The sequence below is a fragment of the Agelaius phoeniceus genome, chromosome 4 (assembly GCF_051311805.1).
Source record: "Agelaius phoeniceus isolate bAgePho1 chromosome 4, bAgePho1.hap1, whole genome shotgun sequence".
Taxonomy (NCBI): Eukaryota; Metazoa; Chordata; class Aves; order Passeriformes; family Icteridae; genus Agelaius; species Agelaius phoeniceus.
Genome location: NC_135268.1, coordinates 1,755,724 through 1,782,212, shown reverse-complemented (window position 1 = coordinate 1,782,212; position 26,489 = coordinate 1,755,724). Strand labels below are relative to the sequence as shown.

General features: G+C 39.5%; 1 protein-coding gene across 1 annotated transcript; it reads right to left on the bottom strand.

The window, feature by feature from the left end:
- Window positions 1-806: 806 nt before the first annotated feature.
- Window positions 807-24,785, bottom strand: USP38 (ubiquitin specific peptidase 38). Its single transcript, XM_054632498.2, has 10 exons — window positions 23,880-24,785; window positions 22,487-22,622; window positions 18,094-18,223; window positions 17,738-17,839; window positions 14,885-15,043; window positions 14,311-14,504; window positions 13,668-13,761; window positions 12,693-12,799; window positions 10,287-11,625; window positions 807-7,509 (listed from the first exon to the last, which is right to left on the bottom strand). Exons 1-10 carry the CDS (start codon window positions 24,562-24,564, stop codon window positions 7,348-7,350), a joined length of 3,108 nt encoding a protein of 1,035 aa, XP_054488473.2. The 5' UTR covers window positions 24,565-24,785; the 3' UTR covers window positions 807-7,347.
- Window positions 24,786-26,489: the final 1,704 nt, after the last annotated feature.

Below are 26,489 nucleotides of genomic sequence, written 5' to 3'. Positions count from 1 at the left end.
AAGATCACACTGACACTGCCTGGGATCCTGCTCCAGGAACTCATCCTTCTCCTGCAGAAACATTTGTAACTGCTTTAAAAAAAAACCACTCCTTACATGCTTCTTTCACATCAAATGCCCAAATGCAAAACACTGCAGACCAATCCAAATGATGACATCATCCACCTAGTTGCTTGTTTATACTGCAGCAGATTTCCTACCCCAAGGAATTGTGCATAGCTGCTGTTTTCATGGTCTCAGGCAGCAGGAAACACCACTTGTAGACCTGGGATGTTTAAAGCACAGCACACAAAGAGTAGCTGCTACTGGAGCCAATGCACTCACTTAGGGAAAAAAAATAAAAATATTACATTAAAGCTTGATCTGTCTATTCCCTTGGCAGTCAGCAGATTCAAGTTACTTAATCAAAGGAAAACTGAAACAGTTCAGGTCAAGAATAATTCTTCAATTAGCCTGAATAGGACTTGGATGAAGGGGAAGTTCCCACGATTTTCTCCTCACAGGCAGTACCAAACTTAATCTGGAGACCACATAAAGGCAGCTGTTTCTAATGCCAGAGGGAGCTGTGGGCAGCCAACTCAAGGAGACAACTTCAAACTACATATTCTAAGGGCAACCCAAACCTTGCCCTTCCCTTTCACACAGTTCACCACCCAGCAGTACTTCACAGATTATTAACTGGCCTGTTAATTGTTGGAGTTTCTTAGTTATTCCTGTAGTCAAGAAAAACAACCAACCCCAACAGCTTCCTTTCAACTTTTAGTCTGGGGAAACTTGAGGAAAAATATAGAAGAGTTGAAAACAGCTTTTGAGAATCATGTCTTTATTTACAGGAGGCCTGAATGTTTCTGTGCCGTAACTTCCAAGTTCAGTGAGAAAGGCTGCATTTTAACCAACTGTGATGTCCTTAATTATTTCAACAAATTGAAGTAATTTCCTCTTCTTTGAAGATTGAAGTATCACCAATTGGGAAGACAATTCAGATGAAACACTCAGATGAAATCACTGCATTGTAAACACACAGCAAATCCAGCTACTTCATTCTCCAGACACAGCTGGACCATCAAGAGTTCTCAGATGACTTATTCTCCATGCTTTTGTGTGAGATCCTTCAAGCTGAGATTTACAGGTAAAATATTAAAAAGTAAAAAACCCCAAATCACCACTGTTATATTTTACTAGAACATCTATCTTGCCTCTCCAGTCAAACACATGAAAACTTACATACTTTGAGACACTTTTTGAGATGTATATTTTGACTTCCTTATGCAGCCCAACACATGTACAAGTCATTTCTGCCCATCAATTTTAAAAAACTGATATGAAATACTATTAAAAATTTATGCCAGTTTACAAGATTCAAACACAGGCATACTGCAAATATGGTTTCAACTGTAGTTCAGTAAAATAAACACCAGGAAAGATACAGCAAGAAAATTAATTACTTTCTTCTGGGAGGCTGAGCACTAAATATGGCAATTCTTTAGTGAACATTTGAGAAAGGGCAAGTCAGTTGAAAAATGGTAGTAATCTATAAAGCCAAGTACTAACACATCCCTGTGTTTGAGAAGGGATATGCCCTCCTCTCCAAACTGGAAAGGCTTTGCATTTCTGCAAACCACTTAAGGCTGACACCTCCTGTTTTGTCATTTAATGCACACTCTAGGAAAACAAACAGCAAAACAGTACACAGGCCTTGGACCAAATTTTGGAAGAACTCTGAATAAACAGAGATCCAAAACAGAGTCATGCAGTGTGGCAGTTTGCAGGCAGCCCCAGTCAGAAACATGGACCCAGATTCTCATCTCTTTTGGTGAGATGAGAATCTGGGTCCATGTTTCTGAAGGCTGATTTATTATTTTATGATATATATTATATTAAAAGAAAACTATATACTCAAACTATACTAAAAGAAGAGAAGAAAGGATTTCATCAGAAGGCTAGCAAAGAAAGGAAAAAGAATGGAATGATAACAAAAGCTCGTGACTCTCAGAGAGCCAGCTGACTGTGATTGGCCATTCATTAGAAACAACCACATGAGATCAATCAAAGATGCACCTATTACATACCACAGCAGCAGATAATCATTGTTTACATTTTACTCCTGAGGCCTCTCAGCTTCTCAGGAGAAAAAAATCCTAAGGAAAGGAATTTTTTCATAAAACTTGTCTCTGACAATGCAGCACAAAGTTAAGGACAATGTTCTATATTCACAGAGTTAAAGAAACTATGATTATAAACTGGTCAGTTTTGATGCATGTTCCCATCAAGTTAAAACTCTTTCCAAGACTACCCTAAAGTGGTCTCCAAAGTGAGGTGCATGCAACCCAAGACAATTCATTTGGGTGCAAGAAGAAAGTATATTTTGCAAAATTAACAAATGAAATTTTAAATAATTTAAAAATAATCTTTATTTCACTTTTCTCTCATAGTTTTTCAATTTCTACTCCTGTGTATGTACATAATAAATTAGCATAGTAGTACATATATTATTTATAAATTAATAAATATACATAGTGGGTGCACATGTAGGAGTTTTTAGTGATGTGGATGTGCAATCAGAAAGCTTGGAGACCACTGGCCTTGAGGATGCTGTATGATTCTACAGCTGCTTGCACAGTCACATATCCTGTTGCTGAATTCATTTTTTTCATGTCAACCTGAAATAAGCTCCTCAGCAGCATATTTTGCATATGCCTACTGAGATATTTCTTCTTCAAAATAGAAATGGATATTATGATACAGTAGAAACTTCTGAGGGATCAGGCTCAGATAACACAAGGCATAATTGACAAAGTAGCCTTTGGTGGAATAAAGTTACAGCAGTGAAATTAAAACATGTGCAACTTTTAAATTAGAATAGAGCCATGCTGTCCTATCAGCATTTGTCCCATTTCAGTTCAGTACCAGCTCTTCTCCTTCACCACCTGCTGTCCCTCTTTCCTGTGTTGTCTCTTTTGACATGTCCATTTAAGCACTTTTACACCTGATTCCTAAAAATACTGCCTGCACCGGAAAAAATAACAAGGGAACAAGAAATGTGTATCCCAAATCCACATTCCTACCTAGAATCTTGCACATTAAGAAGATATTCCATTTTAAATAAGGAGGGTGCATATTGTATTAATAAACATTAATCCATGCTTCAGTCTGGGTAGTTTTGGTTGTTGTGCCTTTGATTTGGACGCTTTAATAGAAGCAAAAGCAGATCCCCAGTGAATTGTGTGTGTGCACTGTAACACAAAAGCCTGGGTGCTGAGGCAGTGCTACACCACAACCCACAGGCAGAGCTTGAGCCAGGCACAACCCAGCCAGCACCACACAACTCTCGGTTCTCTGTCACATGTGCCCCCACACCACTGGGATTTAACAACATACTACCCATAGCTCTCAATTCAGATTTTGGTAGACCTATGATGACTGGCTGCACAGAACATTAAAAAGCCTTCAAGGTTGTCTATTCCAATCGCATTTACAACATAGATCATTTGCTCACCATTTGAAAATGTCCAATAATTTCCTTTTAATTGCAGCCTACTGAAGATGCCAAGTGCTACCACTCATTACATTACATTGCAGGTTGTTACCCAGGGAAATCACCCTTGTGTTAGAAACTGAGCACATTTCTTTAGATCACAACTCCTCCAAGCTTCCACTTGCCATGACTTAGTAATTTTTATGCTTCATTCCCCTATATCAGAGACCAACACCACCCCAAATTCAGCAGTTAACTTTTTTCATGTCACCTTTTAATATTCTATTTATTTACCCTCAAATACTTAGGCCTTAAAAACAAAACTGGTAATGAGGCAAGACAGGAAACCCAACAAAAGAGCAAAACTCTAGGAAGGGACTGAAAGGGACCTCTGGTTTATCAGGTCTAGTTGCCCTACTATTCAGACACCACTTTGCATTTAATTTCTTTGATACACAGTTTGCTCTTCCTTCAAAGCAAGGCTCTTCCCAGAAGGCTGTTCCAGAATTAGGAACTTGGTTTCTAATCTAAATTTTATTTACAGAAAGTTTATACCCACTTGATTTTGTTTGAACACTCTCATCTCCCAGAGCTTTTGCCCTTTGCCTGTCACTTGTACAAAAAAGTGTTCTGACTCAATGAACAAACTTATTGCTACAGATTAAAAAAAAGAAATTAAGGCTTACCTAAAATAAACTTCCAGAGCATAGAGAAGATAAAATATTTAACTTTCCAAAGAAGGGAACACAGAAAAGAAAAAAAAAAAAGAACAAATCCAGCCAGAAAGTACAATTGGTTCAGTTATTCAAAGAAGCTTCTTCTCATCCTGGATAAATGGGCTCATAGACAATGCAATCACTTGTTAGAGGGGAGACTGCTCACAGTAATCCACTGTGATGCTCCACATTAAAAACTGTAAAAAATTACCAGCACAAAAGAAAGTTAATACAACTCCAGTGACCATTAAACAAAGACCAAGTCACAGTCTGTCCTGGTAGAAGCAAATATGATTTTAAGACATAGCACCTTGGAGTGGTGCAACTGTGTCTCTTTCAGGAAAGTAAACAACAAAAACCCTCAAGCTTCTGAAACGGTCTTATGCATTTTGGATCTTTCTATTGATTCAACTAAATAAACTTCTTAAGAATGGAGCCAAAAGGTAAATAAATAAACCATCCAGCATTCATTCACAAGCAACAGAAATCAAACTACCATATCTACATGTTTCTCTCATCTCCAGAAGACAGCGGCATGCAACACCATAACTGTAAACAATAATAAAGGTGCACATTTCAAAGCATGAAATAATTCTTCACTTCCACTAGGTTTACTGAAACCTTCCAAGCTGGATATCTATGACTCACCAGCCTAGGACAGCTGTCATGTCAGCAAGCAGACTTACAAAAGGTATCCTGAATTTTAAAACCTACTTTTAAAACCCCTAGCAAATGCATTGACACAAGTCAACAGGGTGAAAGAAAGAAGTTATTTTCAATTTCAGACATCCATCATTTTGCACCTAAGCAGATCCAACCTGATTTACATTATTCTCATTTAAATTTTCTATATTTAACCCCTAATTCAGAATAGGCAAAAAGGGTGTAGAAAGCCTTCTAAGAACTCATGAAATAAATAGAGTTCAACAGGTGTACAAAAGACATACTGCATATTATTTTTAGGTAGGCTGCATAATTTGTATTTTTACTGTGAGAACATAAAAACAAAACTGACCTTTACAATATTATGATTTCATATAGAGTAAAACCACTCGCCCCTGCTTCTACTTACTAGTAGTTTAAAATGAGCAGTAAATAGATACAGAGACTAAATATTCCCAAGGTAATGCAATGAGTAGACAGCTTTTGAATGTGTCCTCAGTCTGGGAGAAAAGCCAAATTAACCTGTCTCATAAAACATTTTCAAACCAAAGCAAACTGGCAGAGAAGCCTAGAAGGCAACACAAAACCCTCTTAGACAAAGTTATAGAATTTCAAAGCAAAGTGAACTTTCAAAAACAACCTCATCCAAGTGCAATGAAATGAGAATGTTCCTCATGCTGGTCTCAAAACATTCCATGTTTCTGTGGCTGAACCCCTGGTTCAGAGACCTACCACTGAGATAGCAATGAAAAGAGTAGGCCAAAGCCAAGGTATCACAAACTGGTACAAGAAAGCTTGGAAAGTATTAAAAATAAAAATAAAATATCAAAGTCAGCTGCTCTAGCTTTCTTGAGTATAACATCTAAACCTATAGTAAATCACATCATTTTAGTGATAATATAAAAATAACTTGCAAGCTAAATTACCTTTCAGACTAAACTTCATATATTTAATATCATATGAACAAGACTTAATTCTCTCAACATATCTTATGCTTTTTTTAAAGCATTTTTAAGAAATTTCCTTATTTCTATACAGTTATGCTAAAACCTGCCAGGTCTGCATGCTTTTTAAGGACACACTTTGTCACCTAATAGAATATAAAAACACAGCAAAAACAGTGTAGAATTTTGTAAAAATACTCTAAATAATTTACACTTCACTCTAAGATTACTCAAGAATTAATCACTGGGTTCAACAGTCTAAGTCCTTTACTTCTGTTATCCTCATTGCACATCAAAATCAAAGTTGCCATTTCTGTCAAGATTGAAAGGAGTGGATCCTCAGCCTCTGCTTGCCTAATGAGCAATCAAACAGTGCTCCTTGGGCAGAATAATCGTGGGCTTCTGCAGAGTAAAAAAAAAAATAAAAATCCTGAACTCACCAGAAAGTCCTCACTACCAGCAAAAGCCAAAGGCAAAGCTTCAAAAGACTCTTACAAGCAAAGATCCTCAGCAAAGACCAATAAAGGCAGATTTTCTGTGATTTCATAAACATAGCTCCATCTTTATGACCAGTTTTTTCTCAGCAGTACAGGCCATCAAAGTTATAGATCACTAGGTGTGTATACTTTGAAATCAAAAAATAAAGGGCAATACTTACTGCATTTCAAACTAACAGATTTTAACTTCTGGAAACCTAAAAGCTTTCTATCAATGTCTTGATTTCTAATGCTGACAAAAAAAAAAAAAGACTAAGACATTTTCTCATCTTCTGCAGCCTCAGAGAGTTTAAGTTACAGTACTGCAAGGCACATACAGAATCTCTTCCTTTCCAATACTCAGCAGATAGATCCCCTGAAATAATTTTAAAATCCTCAAAACAATTTAGAAATGCTACTGAGTTAACAATTGCTATTTAAAAACAGTGCTCCTACACAACATGCATTTTTTTTGGATAACAAGTTAGCAAATATGTATAATTTTTTTCTTTTCATTTACACTAGAAATGGACTGAATAATTTTTAACCTGGAAAGTACTGTACCATGTCACATTTAAGTTATTGCCTTCATTACAAATTGCATCATCTCTGAAACCCCACACAGGTATTGTATTTGAAAATAAGCAGTGGGTGAGAGTACAGATGCAGTTTAGCCCATCTGAAAATGGCTTTCCACATAAAGCAATAGTATCAGAGTAAAAAATGAACTTTCTTCATTCAGTGGATGAGGACAAGAGAAACTGACATAAGTACATTTTTGTTCAGTTTAATGCAACATCATTAGCATTTACTTAAAAAAAAATCTTCATTTTCTGGTTTTTGGGCAAGCATATCTTAATATGAAAGCAACTGAACTTTTAAGAGGTAGGTTTCTTTCCATTATGCGCTTATTTATTTCAAATAAAACATAACCAAAAACCCACTAATATTTGCTTTTGGACAAGGACCAAGTCTCAAAGCCTTGATAGAACTTTGCCAGAGTTGGGTATTTTATTTGTCCTCAGCAGTGCTAGGCTGCTTTGGAACCAGTGTATTCCAGGTTGTCTTCACAGTCAAAAGACCAATCTGCCAACAGTGCTGAACCCACCCCCTCCTCCTCCACCTGTGGGCCCACAGCTTCCCGGGGGATCATTGTCATCAAATCCATGGGGTCGGAAAGAGCAAGAGGCCGAGGCAGCTTGAAGTGCTTGTGTTCGAGCACTAAGCTCTTGCTCCTGAAATGAAAGAACAAAGACAATTAAAAAAAACCCCAACCCACAGTCTCACACCCTTTTAAAATGGCTTTTAAAGCAGCATCACTGGTTTCTAGTGAACAGCTAAGCTGAACTTTCAAGTTCATCATCCACAGCCAACCTAAGATGTCCAACTTCACTGATTGTCAGTATGCATAAGCAAAACAAAATTAAATCCATCTCAGTTCATGCTAAAATTGTATTATAGCAACATGGAATGTCACTAAAAATGAGACTGCTGGTGAGAAGTTAACAAAACAGGTTTTGATATATATTTCACATAAATTTTCATCCTAGCAATTTTCATATGCTCTTCTTCTTGATTGCAAAGTCAAAAGATAAAACCTTTATATCAATGTTCGTTACTTGAAAGACACTCCCTCATTCCACTCCATCAACTGCATAGAATATCAATGTACTCAGATAAAAGGCCAAAGGATGGACAAGCTATCTAGTTTCTATTCACTGCAGCCTTTCAGCTTTCAATTATTGTTATGATAACTGTAATAATGTAGCAAGCCTCTGCAACTCTCAAGCACTTGATAAAAAGCAGAGTCAATTGCTGGAAAATGTACCTGCACAAGTGGAAGGAACACAAAAGCTCTGCTGCCTGCCAGCTGCTTTTTCAGCTGAATGCTCCTGAGCCTTCTTAAGACACCTAAGAAGGGGATGAGCCACATGCCTTTCCTTCATTAGATGTATCAGGCACTATATTTTGTCTCTGGCCAATTAGTTCCATAAACCCTGCAGCAATTTTCTATCTTTAGTACACCTTCCTCAACTTGGCCAAGAGCTGCAAAAATTGAGGGAGAGAAGGCAGATGTTGGCTCTTGAAGGCTAAAGACAGTGAACCTGGTGGCAACAACCTGAAAGTATTCCAGTGCTAAGGCTCAGACTGACTGCTGCCTTCACATGCCACCCCATCACCACACACCTCCCTACAGGCAATGAGAGCAAACTTTACAACAGGCTTCCAGTAACGACAGGGGTCACCCTTCAATTCTCCCTGACTGTATCATACTACCATGAAACCACTAAACTCAAGTCTTCTCCAAATACTTGCACAGGTGCTAAAAGCAGACGTGGTGAATTTGAATTATTTTGCCCTTGTCAAAAACACAGCCTAAGTTTGAAACTCTTGTACACTACTAAGGACTGAAATGCATACTCATTTTAAAAATTAAGATATTTGGACGACACTGTCTACACAGATGTGCTGGCCACACTCCTGAAGACAGTATTATGCCATCTGCAGCAGTATGTGGAGTCCTAAGTGTCTGGCCAACTCTATGATACACCAAAAACTAAGTATGTTTACTAGGAATAACAAGGAAATACTAAAAACTTGTAGTACCAGAAATGAACCACAGATTTTGATTAAAATAGCAGACCTTGCCTAAATAGCCTGTTTAGCTAAAAAACTACACTACCAACCTGTTTACCTTAGACCACTGGCGTTTTTACAAGCAATAGCCTTATTTCTAAAAACATTTAATATTTCCAGGTTGTTCTATTTATCCCCACAAATACTACATTAGGTAAGTAAAACTTGATAGTCCATACAGTTCTCTGGACTCAGAATATGCAGAGCATCCCACCTTGCTTTCCATTTATTTGCAGTAAGAGTTTTAAAATTGGTTTTAAATAGAGTGGGAGCAACCCATATTGCAGGTTTAATTATTTATACTGAAAACATCTTCATTTACCATGTGGTAAACAGATATGCAATAGCAAAACAAAAGCACTAAGATACAGAATTTTTTGCACATATCTTCTGAAAATTAAAGGTTCTCTCAGGACAGAAGAATATATTCTTAACTTAGCAGGAAAAATTAATTTAGAATTCTGAACCAACAGTGAAATACAGCATCTTAAAATTAGAATAATCTAATTCAGTGAATCACAGTATTACCAATAATTTCAAAAAAACAATAACCAAGCACTTGTAATGAGCCTCAATTAAAATGAGAAAACGTCAGGAGCTCAAAAATTCTGAGATAAATAAAACACTACAAAAAAGTTAAATTTACCTAGTTCTTGTAATTTGAGTTAGTCTAGAGCCCTTACAAAAACAGCTTAACCCATCAAAGAGCACACAGTAAAACATACTTTTACTCCTAGAACATAAAAAAAAGGGCAGCAATGCTCTAAGAAAGAGGTATTGAAGTGTGGAGAGCACTGTTTTCTTTCAACAGCAAACAAAAAGGCTGCCACAGCCAGGTGGAATTCCCAGAACACAGGGAGAGTGCTGCTGGAAGCACTGGTCCCACAGAGTATGGCATAGGCAGCAAAGGGAAAATGGAGCCCAGTCACCCACATTTGGTCATCATTTCAGTTGTTCCAGCATCTCAGTAAGCACAGTTTTAGAAGTCAAGCTTCACTACTAATGAAAAGGCACTAGTAAGAACACCACTTAGAAGTGTTTAAGTAAAGTTAAGCCACTCTTGTAATTCCATCAAGGCAATGAAAGTTTGAACTGTTTGAAGCCTCTCCCATATGGAATGGCAGGTGGTTCAATGACCTATACAAGCATCTCCACTCAAACTTTAAACTGAAATGAGTTTATGACATTTTCCTTGACATTTCCCATCTAACAGTGACAACTCTACTACAAAACCTGTCCAGCAACACCAAGATGAAGCCAGACTAATGATTTATGGTTAATATGGCAGAATACTTAAAAGCTGCTGTGTTCTTTCCTGTAGACTGCCTCTTGTGAGGCTTAAGGAGACACCCTTTACACAAAATTTCCACCTTACCTGCAAGTACAGTTTGTTATCTTTTGTAATAGCATCCATGAGGTCTTTTTGTAGAGGAGGGTCTCCATTTACCCACAGGCCATTTGCTGGATTGGTGTTTAAGCCACAGGTGCTGTTCTGCTTTTTGTAAAACAGAACATAAGCAGTGTCCTTTGGGAATCTACTGGTGATTTTCTGGACTGACTGAAATGAGGTAAATGTCACTCTGCTGTCATTGAACAGAAACCATTCTCTTGGCATCTCAGTGTCCAGCTCATTCTCTACAACAGTACAAGGACTCTCCTCTGTAAACAGCTTATCCTGAGGAGAAACTAAAGAGAGAGCTGTAGACTGGTGGCAGAGCCCTGAAGGTCCTGATCCAGTAACATTTCTAGCATATGAATAGTAATGTCCACTTTCAGAGGATACCCCAGAATGCACCACCACAGAGCTCAACACATAGGGCACCAGTTGTGGGCAGGTCACTTCATCAGCACCAGAGGGCTTCAGTTTTTTAGCAAGGTTTTCTCCAGTGTCAGAAATCTCCACACCAACAGACCAGCCTCCTGAAACAACAGCTAAAGGGGATGTTGCTCTTTTCACTGGCAGTTCCAATACAAGCGGTAGAGAAACATTGTCCAAGATTTTGCGCCTTATGTGACATTTTGGATCATAGGAAAATCTCAAAAGAGTGAGAATGAGGTATTCAGGTTCCTCAATGATTTGCATAGTTTTTTCAGCATTCTGTAAAGAGGCACACTTTTCACAATAATATTTGTTGTCTCCACTAAGGATTTCAGGTGCCAGAAAATAATTGAGTAAGTCTGTAACTGACAGGGTATTTTTACCTACTAGACTCTGAGACATATCCCCATTATTTTCAACTTTGAGTTCAGAAATTGTGGTGTTCTCAGAGCTTGGCTCACTAGAAAAATCTATGGTTCCTTCATTCATTACTGTGTCACATCCACGATTTACTTCCAAATTACTGAGAGGTGTTTCTGCATCAGGACTGGTAGTTGAAGTATTACTTTGCACCATGTAGTCATCTTTCACTTCAGAATGTTCTATGCATTTTGGGTCAGCATTCTCTAGGGAAGTCGGGGGACAGAAAGCCAAAGAGAGATCTGTGAAAGCTTCTTCCTTTTGAGACATACTTTTGCAGTTCAAACAGCATATGTTAGTCTTCAATTTTCCTCCAAACATCTTCTCTATCAGAGTTCTTTCTTCACTTTCCATACAAGGTGCTTCAGTAAATGTTTTATGGGCAGTTTCTTGTGCCTGGGACTTGTCAGTCAGAATACTTTCAGAACTCTTCACTGAAGACAACGCTTTCAAAGTTCTCTCTTCTTCATGCAACCTGAAAACAAAGAAAAATAAATCCAAGTAACTGTGCTATATTCCAAATACTGCCACACTAGTTCAGATTTTTCCCAGCTAAAAACCACAGATAGTTAAGTTGCTAAAGTATCTTACACTAAAAAATCTGTTGTTTTTTTTTTTTATATAAGGAAGCTAAAGCATAGAGTTCCAAACCAGAGTATGAGTGGCACAAATACATTTATTGTGGGCCTCATTATACATAACAGAACACCATGGATATATTGAAAGAATTGGCAAATATTAAAGAAACCTAACAATGTTTTTATTATTTACCATTACATTGTGTTAATAAATCAGCTCCCAAGTTGACTGGGCCTGTATGTCAGACTTGGTAAGAGGAAAAGTAACTATGGCTTTATGGCCAGACTATTTCCAAAGAAAATGTCAGAATTCTGCAGCCAATAACGTTCTGCAGCAAGAAAATCCAAACCAAAAGAGGAACCCAAAACATGGAGGAAAAAAAATTTTCACTATTGAGATCAATTTCTCCAAGAGCAGAATGTGTCTAAAAGTAATATTGCTTAAGCCCCCTTTAGCAAGCCAAAAATAAAGAGCGTTATTAATAAACGTAGGTATTACTGATTTATCTCTGCCACAGTTAATTTGCTTGCTTAATTAACTGGTTATAAAGACATGTACATCTCTTTGTGACTTGCATGCCTTGTATGAAACACAGCTGTCTCCACCAACATGAAATTCCAGAAGCATAACTAAACTGCTTCCACCAACTACTATTCATTTAGCAACAGGACCACGACTTGAACGTAACACCCATGTTTAGATTTATAAAAGTGGCACATTGTTACCACCATAACAGGTTCTCAATTATCTGGATGCCATATTGAATCCAGATTTCACTACAGACTAAACCCATGAAGAAAAGTAGTTTGTAGACTATACAGAAAACCAGAGAAAGACAGGAATGAGGTTGAAAGTTCCTGATCCCTACTCATGCATTGGAACTGTTACACAACTGCTCCCAAGAGCTCAACATCACGTGGTAAGGCTATAGGTTCATTCCCATCAATGGCACCATAACCATACCTGTCTAGCAGGAATCTGAGATATTCTGAACAATCCTGCTGGGATCTAGGAGTGAACCATGGCGGTCTGGAAGCTTCAAAGAAAATTCTAGGAGCATATGCCTCCCTCTGTTCAAGTGAGAGAACAGAAAAGGTTACATAGTTGTAGTATAATCAACTTAAAAAGCTGATTATATTATTTTAATATTAACAGCTGAACTATGGACTACATTATCACAGAGCAGCTGAATGAAACACAAGGTACACAAACATTTCAACAACTTAATCATTCCAAGGGAGAACCATTAATTTTGTAGCAATCGCCTCTAGTACAAAGATACAAATAGTTTATCCTGACAGCAAATATTAATGTTTAGTGAGTACAAGCCAGGTATTATAGCAGCTACCATTCTTGCTGGTGAATTAAAAAACCTGTTTGCTTTCTTCAGAACACCAGTACTTCTTCATAAGGACCCATTTATTTTGAAGCTGATCCAGCCTCATCCTCTTCACAAGTTAATTGCTATTATTCAAGGGTAACAGAAGTGTCTTGTGCCTTTCCAGCACTAGCAAAGTGTTTTGAACAGCTAATAATATTCACATTAGAATTTGAACTACAATACAATTTAGTGTAAAAATCAATGAAGAAGGTCACAGTTTACCCTAGAAAGATAGCTAAAATCAGCTTGTATATCAACTGAGGTCTTATTTGGATTTTGCCATTCTTGCTCCTCAAAGAAAACCTATCACTACCAATTAATAGAAACAACAAAACACCAACACATTCCACCTAGAGAAATGGGTATTTCCTAAGTCCATCCACACCATCTGAGCATTTGAAGGCAGACTGATTCCCATACAAAAATATAATATTTATACTTGAAATACTCAAGAGGATTCCCATGGCATCATGTTTGTTTCTCAATTTTCAATTTTTTTTTCTCAATTTTGGTACATAGATCTAAGCTTAAAAAAAACAGATGAAAACCTGACATACCTGGGTATGGGCCAAAAACGCAAAAAGATGCTGTAGTTTTCTCATTAGGGAATTACAGCCATTTAGATTCAGAGATAAAACATGTCTTCTGAAACTGAAATGGAAGAGAGAGACAAATGAAAGAGTTTCCTAGCTAGACTTCTAACAATTCAGTTATCGTTCCAGCTCAGATAATTCCTTCAAATTGAAGGAGAGCAAAACACGCAACACTTCCTTCAATACTGGAATTCTGCTCTAGTGCAGATATAAAATTACTGTATGGTAAGAATTAACACTGCAAAATACCCATGTCTTTAAACATTTTAATGTATAGGAATGGGATACAGACAGACTTTTTTTAATACCCTTCCAGATTATAACAAAAGTATCACTAAATTGTTTTACAATACAGCAGTGAGCAAGGACAGTGAGGGAAAAAGGCCTTCTCTTTTGACACTGGGTGGAAGGATCAGGATTTTTAGTGGCTAAAATTGCAGTTTCCAGAGCTGAACTTGAACAAAGCAACCAGTAACTGAGTGCAAAACAACCCACTCAGCTCTAGCAAGGTGAGAGACCCCAGGACATGTTACTATTCTGTGAAAATCAAGAATGCAGTAACTGCAAGAATTATGTGCAATGAAAAAAGCTGTTAAGAAGCACTTACTCTGTGGCCATAAAAAGTGCTTGAATAACACTGTTCATGTAGCAAGTATTTCCTAGATTTATTAGGCCTGTCTTCCCAGTTTCAGATTTTCCAGAAAGTCTAGATAAACAAGATGGCAACGAACTGGATTGAGAAGTCCAGGCACTCTGACTGAGGATCAACTTAATCTTCTCTTCAGTGGGTTTGGGCATGTCCTACAAGAGAAACATTTAACACTCAGCTTAACATTTAACACCTGGCTTAATAGGTTTGTTTATTTGTTTCTGCAACAGGTCTTGCCATGCAGCAGTATTTTATCTCCCCCTGCTCCCCAGTTCTCCTCCAAGGTCTGGCTGCTGCCCCTGATAGCCTAGGAGATACAACAGACTGCCTGCCCTTGTTCTCTTCCCTCCCCCCAGCCTTCTTCTTCAAAGCTTTATGCTTATTTTATATTTCAAACACAAGATTGACATGAGATTATGTGGTTAGCTCTTTTCTCCATGTGGAAGTGCTAAAGAATTTGGATCTGTGGAACTAAAGCTTCACATCTGGGAAAACAAAAAAACATTCCATGCTCTTAACATTCCTAATGTACCTTAATAGCTTCCAGAATGGGTTCATAGAGCTCTGGAAAACCTGAATAATGATACATCATACAGTGTATCAACTCTGTCAACTGCATCAAAAAGGCTGTACTGGAAGGCAAGCCATCTCTTTTGAAGGAGTGAACCAAACTGACCACATGTGGGACAATCTAAAAAATGGGAAAACAAAGAAACAAGCAAAAAGGTGTTAACTGCATTTTCTTATTGTTTTTTTCTTCTACAAAACACTTAATTGAACTTCATTGGTTTATACATGCCAAATAACAGGAGATCTTTTGTTATTAATTAAGAAGTAGTTGAGAAACAATGACTTGAAAAACATACATTACTCTTCATACATAACAATTTTCAAGCAGCACAATTAATTATTCAATGCTCACTTTAGCTCACGTAGCAGGTTTTAAAAGGAACTTCATGAACTTAAAAAGGTGCACGCTAAGGTTTTAAACAGTCAAGTGTCCCAAAGTACTCATCTTATTAAGGATATTAACTGCAAACACTTTGCTTTTGTACCACCACTAACAGTCTAGTATCTTGTTCTGATTTCACAGATATGGTTTTTAAACAAAGCTCTAAACTTTCCTTTAACAGAATCTAATGCTTGAACTCAGGAGCCAATGAATACATTCCTGCTATTCCTACAAGAAGGGAACTGGCCCATAGCTCCACCTAGTGAGGCAGCTCAGCTCCATAAACCACAACCGTGTCATTTACTAGGAGCTGAAAGTTGACCACAGCTAGAGTAATCTATTTGAGACTTAGTTCAGATTCAGGAATACTTTAAACTGGCCAGATTAGCATCAGAAATGTTTACTTCTTCTCCTTCCTCTTCTTCAGCACAGCTCTCTACTTTTAAATGTGTGAGACATTAGCCTTAAGACATCAAGTAGAACCTTCAAAGCAGACACCTTTGTGAGTTCCCAAGCAATTAAGATTGATTAACTTTGAAAGAAGTTGATGGAATAATTTCTCATCATGAATTACTACCAAACAATTTGTAAGCTAAAGGCATAAAACACAGAAGGGGAATCATAAGAATACAGGAATCTGAGGAAGGCATACCAATTACAAGAACTGATATAGTTCAAAACAACAAAGTAAAAAAGTCTGGGAGCAAAATAGAGATTTGTCACTTTTTCAAATATTGGCTATTCTCTGGGTATAAAAAATATTTTTACATCTCTGATAAATAAACCCTGCTCTTTAGGTAAGCAAGATATCCACTGTTTAAAAATAAAAAGACAAAGATGAAGAGTTCACTGTACCACAAGTCAATACTGAAAGGTAATGCAATGAAAAAAGTTCACCTTCCACTTTATAAATGTGGTACACAGCAATGAGAAAGCAACTCCTGAGCTCCAAGATGGAGCTTGGTATCAAGTAGATCTGAGTTATGGTAATTCTGAACAGACAAAGCACATGGGAACAAGAGAAAAAGGATAGGCTCTCAGTTCTGCCAAAGAGAGTAGAATTCTGCAGGCTGGATAATACTGAAAGTCACACTTTGAATACACAGAATTCTCTCTTCTGGCTCGAGGTTGCATTACACTTCTATATATCAGTAGATTTTTGATGATCATAAGTTCTACATCATACATTTTAAGTACAAGACTGCTTCTGGTACAAAAATACCAAAATAATTTATGCTAATGATGCTCAAGTGTAAGGAGATGGAATGTAATCTCAGATGCATTTCCAAGGAAATTAATTTCTATTTATCAAATGTCCATTTGACACTTGCATAATCAGGCCATTTGTTATTAAAAAAGTAAACAAGTACTTAAAGTGAAGGAAGATATTATATTACAGATTATTAAATGGTAGTAGCACAAATAAATGATAGTGAAGAAAATTGTTTAAAATGGTCATGAAATCTTGAAGGGAGATATTTATGCAAGACAGCATGCAGCCTCCAATAGAAATTTTCTTTGGTAAAGCAAATTCCTCTTTCTACAATAGGCTATCTGATATATTACATTTTTTCTAATGTTTTGTCTCTCTCAGGAAAAAAGAAAAGCAAGACAGAAAAATATATGAAACATTTATGTTTTGAACATATTCAAAGCTTTTAATTGTAACTCAAATTTCTATCCTAAGACAAGATCAGGACACTGGAGAAACTTGAGAGATCTCTGGGTAAAAGCCAACGTAACGGGCATAAATTACTCTGACATTAAACAGAGGGCTTTATACCCCTTCAGAGCCCTGGAAACAGTAAAGAGACAATGTGCCAGGCTGTTACTCTTAAATCTCAGACGTTCTCCTAAACTTTAAGCTTAATGCCAAGCGTGGGAACACGTTGCGGTATTAACACAGTCACTCTCACACCCTCCCATCTATGGCCTTAACTGATGGAATACATTTTGAAAAGGGGTCAGGAAAAATGGTTTGATTTGCCCATGAACATTGACACAGCACAGCCTTCTCTAAGTTAAGTACTTCTTGGTCTCATTCAGGGTGACCAGGTGACACAGAGCAGATGATCTCTGTTACCTGTTTTCCCCAAACAGCTGGCCTCAAAAACCTGCTTGCCCTCCAACTTTATCAGCAAATTTCACACACATGAAATGGATTTCCAGAAGCATGCAGTCAAAATGTGATGCCCAGACACTCCTGCCAGAAATAGGTACATACAAGGAAGGACAATGCTTGTTTCCAGTTACAGCTGAAGTGGCTGAATCTGGAATCTAAAAAACCTTCCTATAACCACAGGAATCCAGTTCTACAACCTTCCAACAGACAAAATCCAAGCACATCAATTCTGTTGCTCTTTACACCCATTTCAGAAACTATACAGTGAGTGGCATTTCAAAGCACTCAAAAACAATTATTTAGTAACTCACCAAATGAAAAGCTTCTGGAGAATGCTGGAAACTAAGTAACATGTGGGAAAGGACAGCAAGGGCACCAGGCCTCACTAGAGGAAACCAAAGTCGATTAAAGACCTAAAAAAACCCACATTTATTTCAGTGAATCTGCAAAGTAAAAGTTCAGTTAACACACAAAAAAAATCCTCAAACACACAGCCATTTGAAATAGACAAAATCATTACATGGAAGTGACAGCTATAAATGCATACACATCATATTAGCAGAATAAGAAGACCCTGTATGTTACAATAAAAAGGATGCTACACAATTGCATAGCTGGTAGCAATTCCTTTCCCTCTCCCTTTTTTGAATGCTTTTTTCCAACATACCAATTCGATCTTCAGCAGGGTGACGTCAATGAGGATGGTAAATTTCTGGACTGCAGCCAACCCTTTCAGCAGTGCAATCACCCACGTTTCCACATGCTGAGCCAGAGGCCAGGACAGCCAATCAATCATTCTGCAAGACAACAGGAGAACAAAAAAGAAAAAAAACAATATGCCACTAACTTTAATCTCAACAAAAAAGATGCTTGCAACATGCTTACACAATAAGACTCACAATAAGTAATGCAGGAATGTTGGGCAAGTGGTTAATTAATTTTCATTGTATCTCAAGTAATTTAACTCTGAAATGAATAATGATTTATTCAATACATTTGAAGTAAAAATGCATCCCCAAAAATACCTTACCATAAAACAGCCAATATTTTGTATTGCTTCTTGTTGGTCTAGAAAATGCACTCTGATGTTACAGACATTGAGCTAACATATGGCAAAAACTTACTGCTGAAAAAGTGCCTGTAGCTGGTAACCCCCCCTCTAACACCTTTTACTCCAAAGCAGACCAAAAGTGACTACTAAGGAAGACTCCTCAACTTACAGCTACACTCCCAGGAGCCAATCCAAACACTCTAAATTAATAGTAAAATCTAGTCATTTTAAATACATGGAGCAGTCTGGGGTCTGCATACATCTCAAAAGGGATCATTTCACTTGAACTAAGAAAAAAGTGAAGCGATCTCCTGTGCCTACAAAGTACAGTGAAATATCAGGAACAGAAAAGAGATGTATTTTAAATTAATAGTTAGTTTATCCTGATCCTTAAGGCAGACAAGCAGATGAGCTGAAACAAATCTAAGACACAGACAATATTTTAAGGGAGTGCCAGCTAAAACATGATATCTAGACTTTGTTCTTCTGAGACTTTACTTGGTAATATTTTCAAATTTCTTAATGGTCCATAAGATTACTTCTCCAAACAAGATGAGGCAGCACTAATTTGGCAGCACTAGGTGGAAGAAAAAACTTTCTACCACAGGAGTAGACAGATATTGAGACAAGTTATAATGTATATATCTTAAAATCTGCACTTATAAAGTTCACAGGCTTCTCTAAAATAAGGCATCTTTAGAACTGCCTTTTGAACAAACAAGCACAAATCTTACCAAGTTTCATCCATATTACCATAAAAAAAATTGGGAAAAAACCATGGCAACATCATAATCAGTGCTCTGAATTTACACAAAGCTCTTATTTCCTCAAGATATTGAATTCAAACATGTTTATCCTGAGCAACCTTTCCATATATCCTCTGAAATAGAGCATCAAAAACACAGGCCCAAACTGTTTTTGTCTGTGAAGAAATAACCTTAAGCTAAAAAAAAGACCCCACAACTCACAAACCAATCATGTTCAAATCTTCCCCTTGATTTGTAGGCTTGGTATTTTCCAGCAGTCAGAAACATCTGCACACCTAATTTAAACCTAATGACAATCTATTGCTTTCTTAACTGTTTAGACAAATATTCTGTAGAGTCCTACATTAGAACCACTATTATAAAACACCTGACTGTTAATCTGAGAGTTGATGATTTTGAGAGCAGAAACAAAAGCCAGAAGAGACAGAAGTGAACCCACAGACCTGCTTGAGACTGTCCCAAAAAGCATCACATTTTACATCTGGTAGGTGAAGATCAGGTATTATGGTTGCATTCACTTGGCTCACTGCTGTGTTGCAATCAATGAGTGTACATTTTTAGGCAGATACTAGCATGGGCCATGATGATCATGAATATGAACAGAGGATTGCTTTTTTGGGTTTGACTAGATTAAGAAAACCTTAAAAGCCTCAGGAGGACCTTCTTCATACCACCCTAAAATCAGTAGGTTTTTTACCCACATATGTGGCTAGTAAGGACAGTATTTTTGTTATCTTTGAAAAGAAAATTATTTGTGCAATCTCAGACAGTAACTTCTTCCACAAAATATCTTCTTCACCACATCAAAGAATCTGGCAGCTCAGGCATGAGTCCCTCAGATTAGGGGGAAAAAACTCAAAACAGCAACAGAAGATCCTCTGACTACCTGTCACCCCCAATAACTTACAAGGCTCTTACAGAATTTGACATTTTTTTCCAATAGGAAAGAGCACCTGGTTATATCTGGGGCTTTTCTCAGCAAAATTTTCTGTTTCTCTTAACAAAGATAGTTGGGTCAAAGTGCAAAGAAGCATTATACTTCTCAGGATCCTGAGTACAGCCAGTTCATTTCCTCCCAGAGTTCTGAAGTAGATTCTTACAGTACCCATATATCCTCAATGAGATTCAACCATTTTCTGCTTTTCCTCATTGATGCTTCAGGTAAGGTTTCATGAGACAGCTCAAGCCAAATTCTAACATGATCTTGTGTCTAATGTACCACCCACTCTGAACAAACTCCACTTATGAGTCTGTTAAATTTAAACTTCTGCTATTCTGTGCTCAACTCAGAAAGACTCTGCAGTGCCACAGATGCTATACTTAGGAAGTGAGCAACAAGGTCTCTAATTTACAGTCAGCAAAGCTCTGCTAACTCTCATCAGACCTTGTTGTGCCTGGAGTTCTGCACCTCCTGGGAATGCTGCAAGCCTGATGACAGCATAGTCATTTGGTGCTCAGACATTCCAGCTGCATTAACCTCTGAACAATTGCTTCACTAAGCCAGAAGAGAGTAATAACAGCAAAGACTTGCCAGAGGTGGAAAAAGAAACTGGATGCAGTGTTGGCATGAGGCTTCATGGAACCAACAAGGTTCCATGGAACAAAACTAGAGGCTCTCAAGAGAGAGTATTACCTCAAAGAACGAACAAAGCAAGTAAGATTACCCTTCCCTTTCCAAAACAAGAGGGAAAACCTCACCCATTACCTGGTTGGTACCAAAAAAAAAAAAAAAAAAAGAGCACTTATTTGATAATAACAGCTCCTAGTATAACCAAAGCTCAGTACTGCACTGCTTCCCTAAGGAGAAGCACACAGTGAAGGTGTTCTCAAGCTACAGCTATATGATTACACTGTCTTGAGGCAGCAATGCAACATAAATGTTAAATCTACACTAACTTGAAAATTAATCACCAGCACATTACTGGCAAATTATCAGCATGACCTAATCCTGAATTTCCCAGGTCTGACCTTTAGATTGGGAACACAGCTTGGTTAAAATCTCTTCAGTCAAGGAGATTCTAATTAAGTGCCTAAACAATGTGTCCTACCCCAAATTGTATTACTAATGCTGCTTCTTCTCATTATGTTTTCGACTGAAATACAGCTCCTTAACTTACTGTCAACACAAGGAATGTTTTCAGTGTGAGAAAGCCCACCAAGATATTCAAGTGCTACACTACATGAATGCTTAAGTATTAGAGTACACTCAAATGGATGTACTTAATAAACTTGCAGACACTGAACTCTTATTTTAAGGCTTCTTAAAAATTATTTTTTAAGCAATACAGATTTCTAATAGTCCCCTGTTTAACTGCATTACCCATTTTCCTACCCTTCAGTACTCAATAACAGCTTCTTCAACTGGATTTAAAAAAAAAAAAACCACCAACTTCAAGGTCTTCATCCTTCTACCACTGTCATTTTTCTGCATCACTATTGTTCACATATCTGAAGATACTAGTCACAATTGCCATCTGAATCCCTGTCTGTTTACACTGCTACTCATCTACACCACATTTACTCAAGGTTAGATTAGTGACAAACATAATATGCAATTGCTTTTACATAATTTCTATTTCTCTATCATTCAAAGAACACCCAAAAAACCTATCAGGGTTTGAGTGAAAAGGGTAATAGAAGCTGTTCTCTGTAAATCCTTAAAAAAAAAACATTAAGACATCTAAGCAGAAAAAATCCCTCATAGCTAAGCAGTAAAACTCATTTTGAACTGGCTTCTTTCTTCTGAGCAGGAGATGATGGTTAATACCATCACATGAGAATGCTATCCTGCTTCTTGGAAAAGCAGAAAGGTTCATCTTCTGAAAACAAGGCCTTGTTTCTCAGCTTGACTGTAAATCCTACGGAGTTTCCTACTTACACCATCTTCCATGAAGCAGAAGGCCTCACTTAAGATGTCATCTAAGAAGAACACAGGTGTTTCCTCTCAGTTTCTATTTAACCCTCTTCATCCACCCCAGCAGGGCTGGAGAATAAAGCCACAATAGCAATGAAGGCAGCAACCTTAAACTGAAACCATGCCAGTAACAGCCACAGCATCATATATATTTGATATATATATATTTTTTAACATGCCAAAAAGCATGACTTGGAATACCATTTTAAAAGTTCCTCTTCTTCACACTTTTGTTTTGTTGCTTTTTTTAGTAAAACTTCAGTAACAGCTCCAAGAAAAGCAAGTTAAAGAAGAGACTCTTCTCTCCCTTCACAGTTAAACACATTACCTGCACAGAGCTTGAGTCATACTGGTATCCTTCACGTTAGGATCTGTAGTAAGGCTCCTGATGAGTACTGTAATCATCTGCAATGGTATGTGCTGCACAAGACTTGCCAGTGCAACAGAAGGCTCAAATGAAGTATCTGTAACAATTGAATATGACAATGTAAGGAACTAAAAAGAAAACCCCACAGAAAAAGAGATAGGTTCTTGCTCTACCATGCAACCTGACCATAGTTTCAAGTGACAATAAATCTATCCTATGGCTAGCATTCTATTATCACAAACCAAACCAAAATTAGAATATATTAATGAATTAATTGAGAGCAGTCAATTACAAATGCCATTAGTTCATTTCATTCCCATGCAATAAAGTGACAATCTGCCAACTACTTCCTCCTTCACCCTAACTGGAATTGAGAAGTAGGTTTTGTGTTTTTCTAAAAAAAAGCATCATAAGTTGTGTATTATACTTCATATTAAGCCTAGGAATTTAGTAGTAGTATTCTCCACATCCTATCTCAACAACTCTCTGCTAACCATTCCACTTATGGCAAGATGCAATGTCAAGTTTCCCAGGTGCCTCAACAGCAAAGGCACTTAGCAATGGGAATTATTATAGGACTTCACTGATTTCAGAAGTCAGAAAGGACCTACTTACAATCACATTTCCATTACTGAGGCACTGGATGCTACCTAAAGTTTTATACAAATTTATAAATCCCATTTATGAAACAGTTCCAGGGAACAAGAAGAAAGAGTAGCTTTTCATCAAGTCACACAACTGTGTTGGAAGGCACCTCTGGAGACCATGGAGCCCCACCCCTCTGCCAAGGCAGGGTCACCTGGAGCAGGTAACACAGGGACACACACAACAACACACACGACCTCCATGGGCAGCCTGTTCCTGTGCTCCACCACCCTCAATCTAAACAAGTTCTTCCCAGTGTTCAGGTGAAATTTGTGTTTTAGTTTTTGGCCTTTGCTCCTTGTTATGTTGCTGGGCACCACAGAGAGTCTGACACCAACTTCTTGGCAAGAGCCTTTGAGATTTTTATATGTGTTTTACTATTGATAGTTTTAAATCTTCCTTAATAGGGCACCCAAAACCTCGTTTTGGTACACGCTTTAAAGCACTGTATCAGGAGTTTTTACAAACACAATCCTGCCCCGCAGCAAAATAAATTAAAAAAAAAAACCAGTATTCTCTAGCTTTTGGGGGGTGGGCAAGAAATAAAAGGGCTTTGCTTTCTCAACAGTCAAGGAGTTGCATTTTAGTATGCGGGTGAGAAAGCAGTGGTTACCAGGTGATGCCTGCAGAGTGCCCACTGCATGCGCTACGGCTTTTCCTCTTCTCTGAATAACCTACGCCCCCGTTACTCCGCGCCGCTCCCGCTCACCCGCGGCGGAGATGACAGCGAAGAGCTCCTGAAGGGAGGGCAGCAGCGTGTCGGGCTCGGCCTTCCAGACGCTCCTGAGCAGCGCGCTGACCTGGGTCACCTGTGACACGTAGAGGCGCAGCTCGGCCTCGCGGGTGCCCTGGCTCTGGAAGTGGGCGATGCTGCGCACCAGCTGCTGGCAGAAGGCGAGTGAGAGCTTCCTGCCGCGGGGCAGGCACTGCGGGAAGTCGCCCAGCAGCTGGCAGAGGCGGGCGCAGAGCGGCGGCGCCGGCCGCTCGCACACCAGGCGCAGCGCCTCCACCTGCAGCAGCTCGAAGAGCTCCAGCACCGAGGGGCAGCTCATGATGAGGCGCAGCCCCGCCTGGATGTAGTCGAGGATGGCGGGGTCGCGGTTGCTCAGCTCGCCGTAGCCGCGCTGCAGGAGGCCGAGGACAAGCCCGCGGTTGAAGAAAGCCTCAAACTCGGCGCGGTGGAAGCGGCCGTAGGCGTCCAGCACCTGCCGCCCCACCTGCCGCTGGAAGGGGTCGGGACCCTGCAGCACCAGCCGGGTGCCGAGCGCAAACATGGCGCGGCACTGCGCCTGGCTCAGCGGCGTCTCCGCCGACTCCACCACGCGCCGCACGATCACCCGCTTCAGCGGCAGCGGGTGCGAAGAGCTCACCAGCCCCTCCAGGATCTTGTCCATGGCTCCGGGCGCATCGGCCGAGCGGCGGCGGCGGCGGGCCAGACCAGGCCTCGGCGGGGGCCGCCGCCGCCGCCGCCGCCTCCCCGCGGCCCTCTCGCCGCCCTGCCGCGCAATGCCGCCGCTCCCCCCGCGGCCCTCGCAGTTCCGGCCCGCCCCTCGCCCGGGCGGCGGCGGCCCCGGCCCCGCTCACCGGCGACCCCGACGGCACTCCCGACCTGACCCGGAAGCGGAGCACCGCGAGCGGGAAGCCGGTCTGAAGGGGGTGGGGGGAAGACGGCGCAGGCGCCCGCTCTTCCGCGGCACGCTCCGCCCCCCGCGCTGTTGGCAGCCAATGGCGAGCGAGCGCGGGGCGGGGGCGGATCCGGCCGTGAGGGGATGTAAGGAGCGCCGCGGCGGGCAGGACTTGTGAGGGTCGTATGGGGTGGGGGGTTGCAGTGGCGGTGGGGGCTCCGAGAGGCCGGAGAAATTAGAGCTGCCGCGGGTTGTTCCTTTCTTGCCTGCTTCCTGGCGTATACAAGGTCCTGCTGGCCTGCTCTGTTCTCACCCACCGAGACACTCAGGCGTATGAGGCGATGGTCGCCCTCCTTCGGCTTGCGTGTACAGTCCGTAAGCTTCTCCTGGCATGTGTTTTTATTGTTTCAGTTACCGATCATCCTTGCTTAAGTTATTGCTCGTTTTTAGATGCTAGTTACGAGTGTGTTGATGACCAGCAGCAGTTTTTCAGAGAAGCCTTTGCTCTTTAGCGGCGCTCTAACAGAATAGGAGTTAATGCCGACACACACATACTTGTTATGAGGGTGTCCCCACCTTTATTTAAGCTTGGTAATCCTTCATTTCTGACGCGGTTTAGCTCCAGTTTCCAGCAATCAAATCTTGTTAACGTATTTTGCGTTTTTATACCACTTTTTAAGAATAAGTGAGTAAGAGTTCTGCAAATTACCAAGACTGAATGTTATCATACGCTCATGGAATCAGGGAATGGTTTGGCTTGGAAGGGATCTTAAAGGTCATCTAGTTCCAGTTCCTTCTCCCGTGGGCAGGGATAGCACTCAGTGCATCACCTTTTTCAGAGCTCCATCCACCTTGTTCATGTTAGCTCTTTGAGAACTAGCTAACAAGAAAGGACACAGATTGAATTAAAACCGTCATTGCCGGTAAACAAACTGGAGACCAAACTGCACTCACTCAAATAAAATCTTTTAGGCTAGCTCGCTGGTGACATAAGCTGGGCAACGCCTTCTTGGTTTGCTGTTACTCAGTAGATCTTCATGCTATGTGGTTTAGCAATACCTGCAATTCAGCATCAGGAGAGTATGGGAAATGAGCCTAATTAATCCCTGCTAGTATTTGAAGTGGAACCGGTGCAGAATCTGAGCTGGAGCTTAGGCTGATAACAGATACCATTTATTTTAGAGTAAGAAACAAGACCCACAAACTCTCCAGGGAGAGCTGTGAGATACTTCAGCTGTCAAACAACAAAACACAAAACCAAGACGTTCAGAGATGACCTGAAAATTGAGCCCCCTGTTGATAAAATATTTCAGTTGCTCAGTTAAACAGCTTAGATGACTTGAACTTTGCTCCTCTGTCCTTCACTTTTCTGTTTGCTCCTCACAGATATAAAGTCTGCTTCTAGAAACCACTGTGCAATTTACTAAGTTATTACAGTCCAGTAGAAAGTGCGTTGATCAAGGGCTTTTTTACAAGAGGTTTGCAAAGGCCAGATGGTGTTACTACCAACGTCTTAACTACCTAAATTGTGTTTGTACAGTGTTCTGTATGGGAATGATATCGAAATTAACTGTTTTTTTTCAGAAGGACTTTGTTGTAAACGTACATCAAAAAATTAACCTTGAAGAAGGTGCTGGATTGTGTGGCTTGTACACCTGTGGAACTTAATGCTTTGCCTTCTGTGATCTTGACTA

What these genes read in the sequence shown, in the direction of transcription:
- USP38 (XM_054632498.2), bottom strand. Translation starts at nt 24,564, where the DNA reads ATGGACAAGATCCTGGAGGGGCTGGTGAGCTCTTCGCACCCGCTGCCG. An exon ending in GCACTTTTTATGGCCACAGA is followed by an intron (nt 13,762 to 14,310) that starts GTAAGTGCTTCT and finishes CTTCCATTTCAG; the next exon opens with TTTCAGAAGACATGTTTTAT. An exon ending in CTCAGATTCCTGCTAGACAG is followed by an intron (nt 11,626 to 12,692) that starts GTATGGTTATGG and finishes CTTTGTTTTCAG; the next exon opens with GTTGCATGAAGAAGAGAGAA.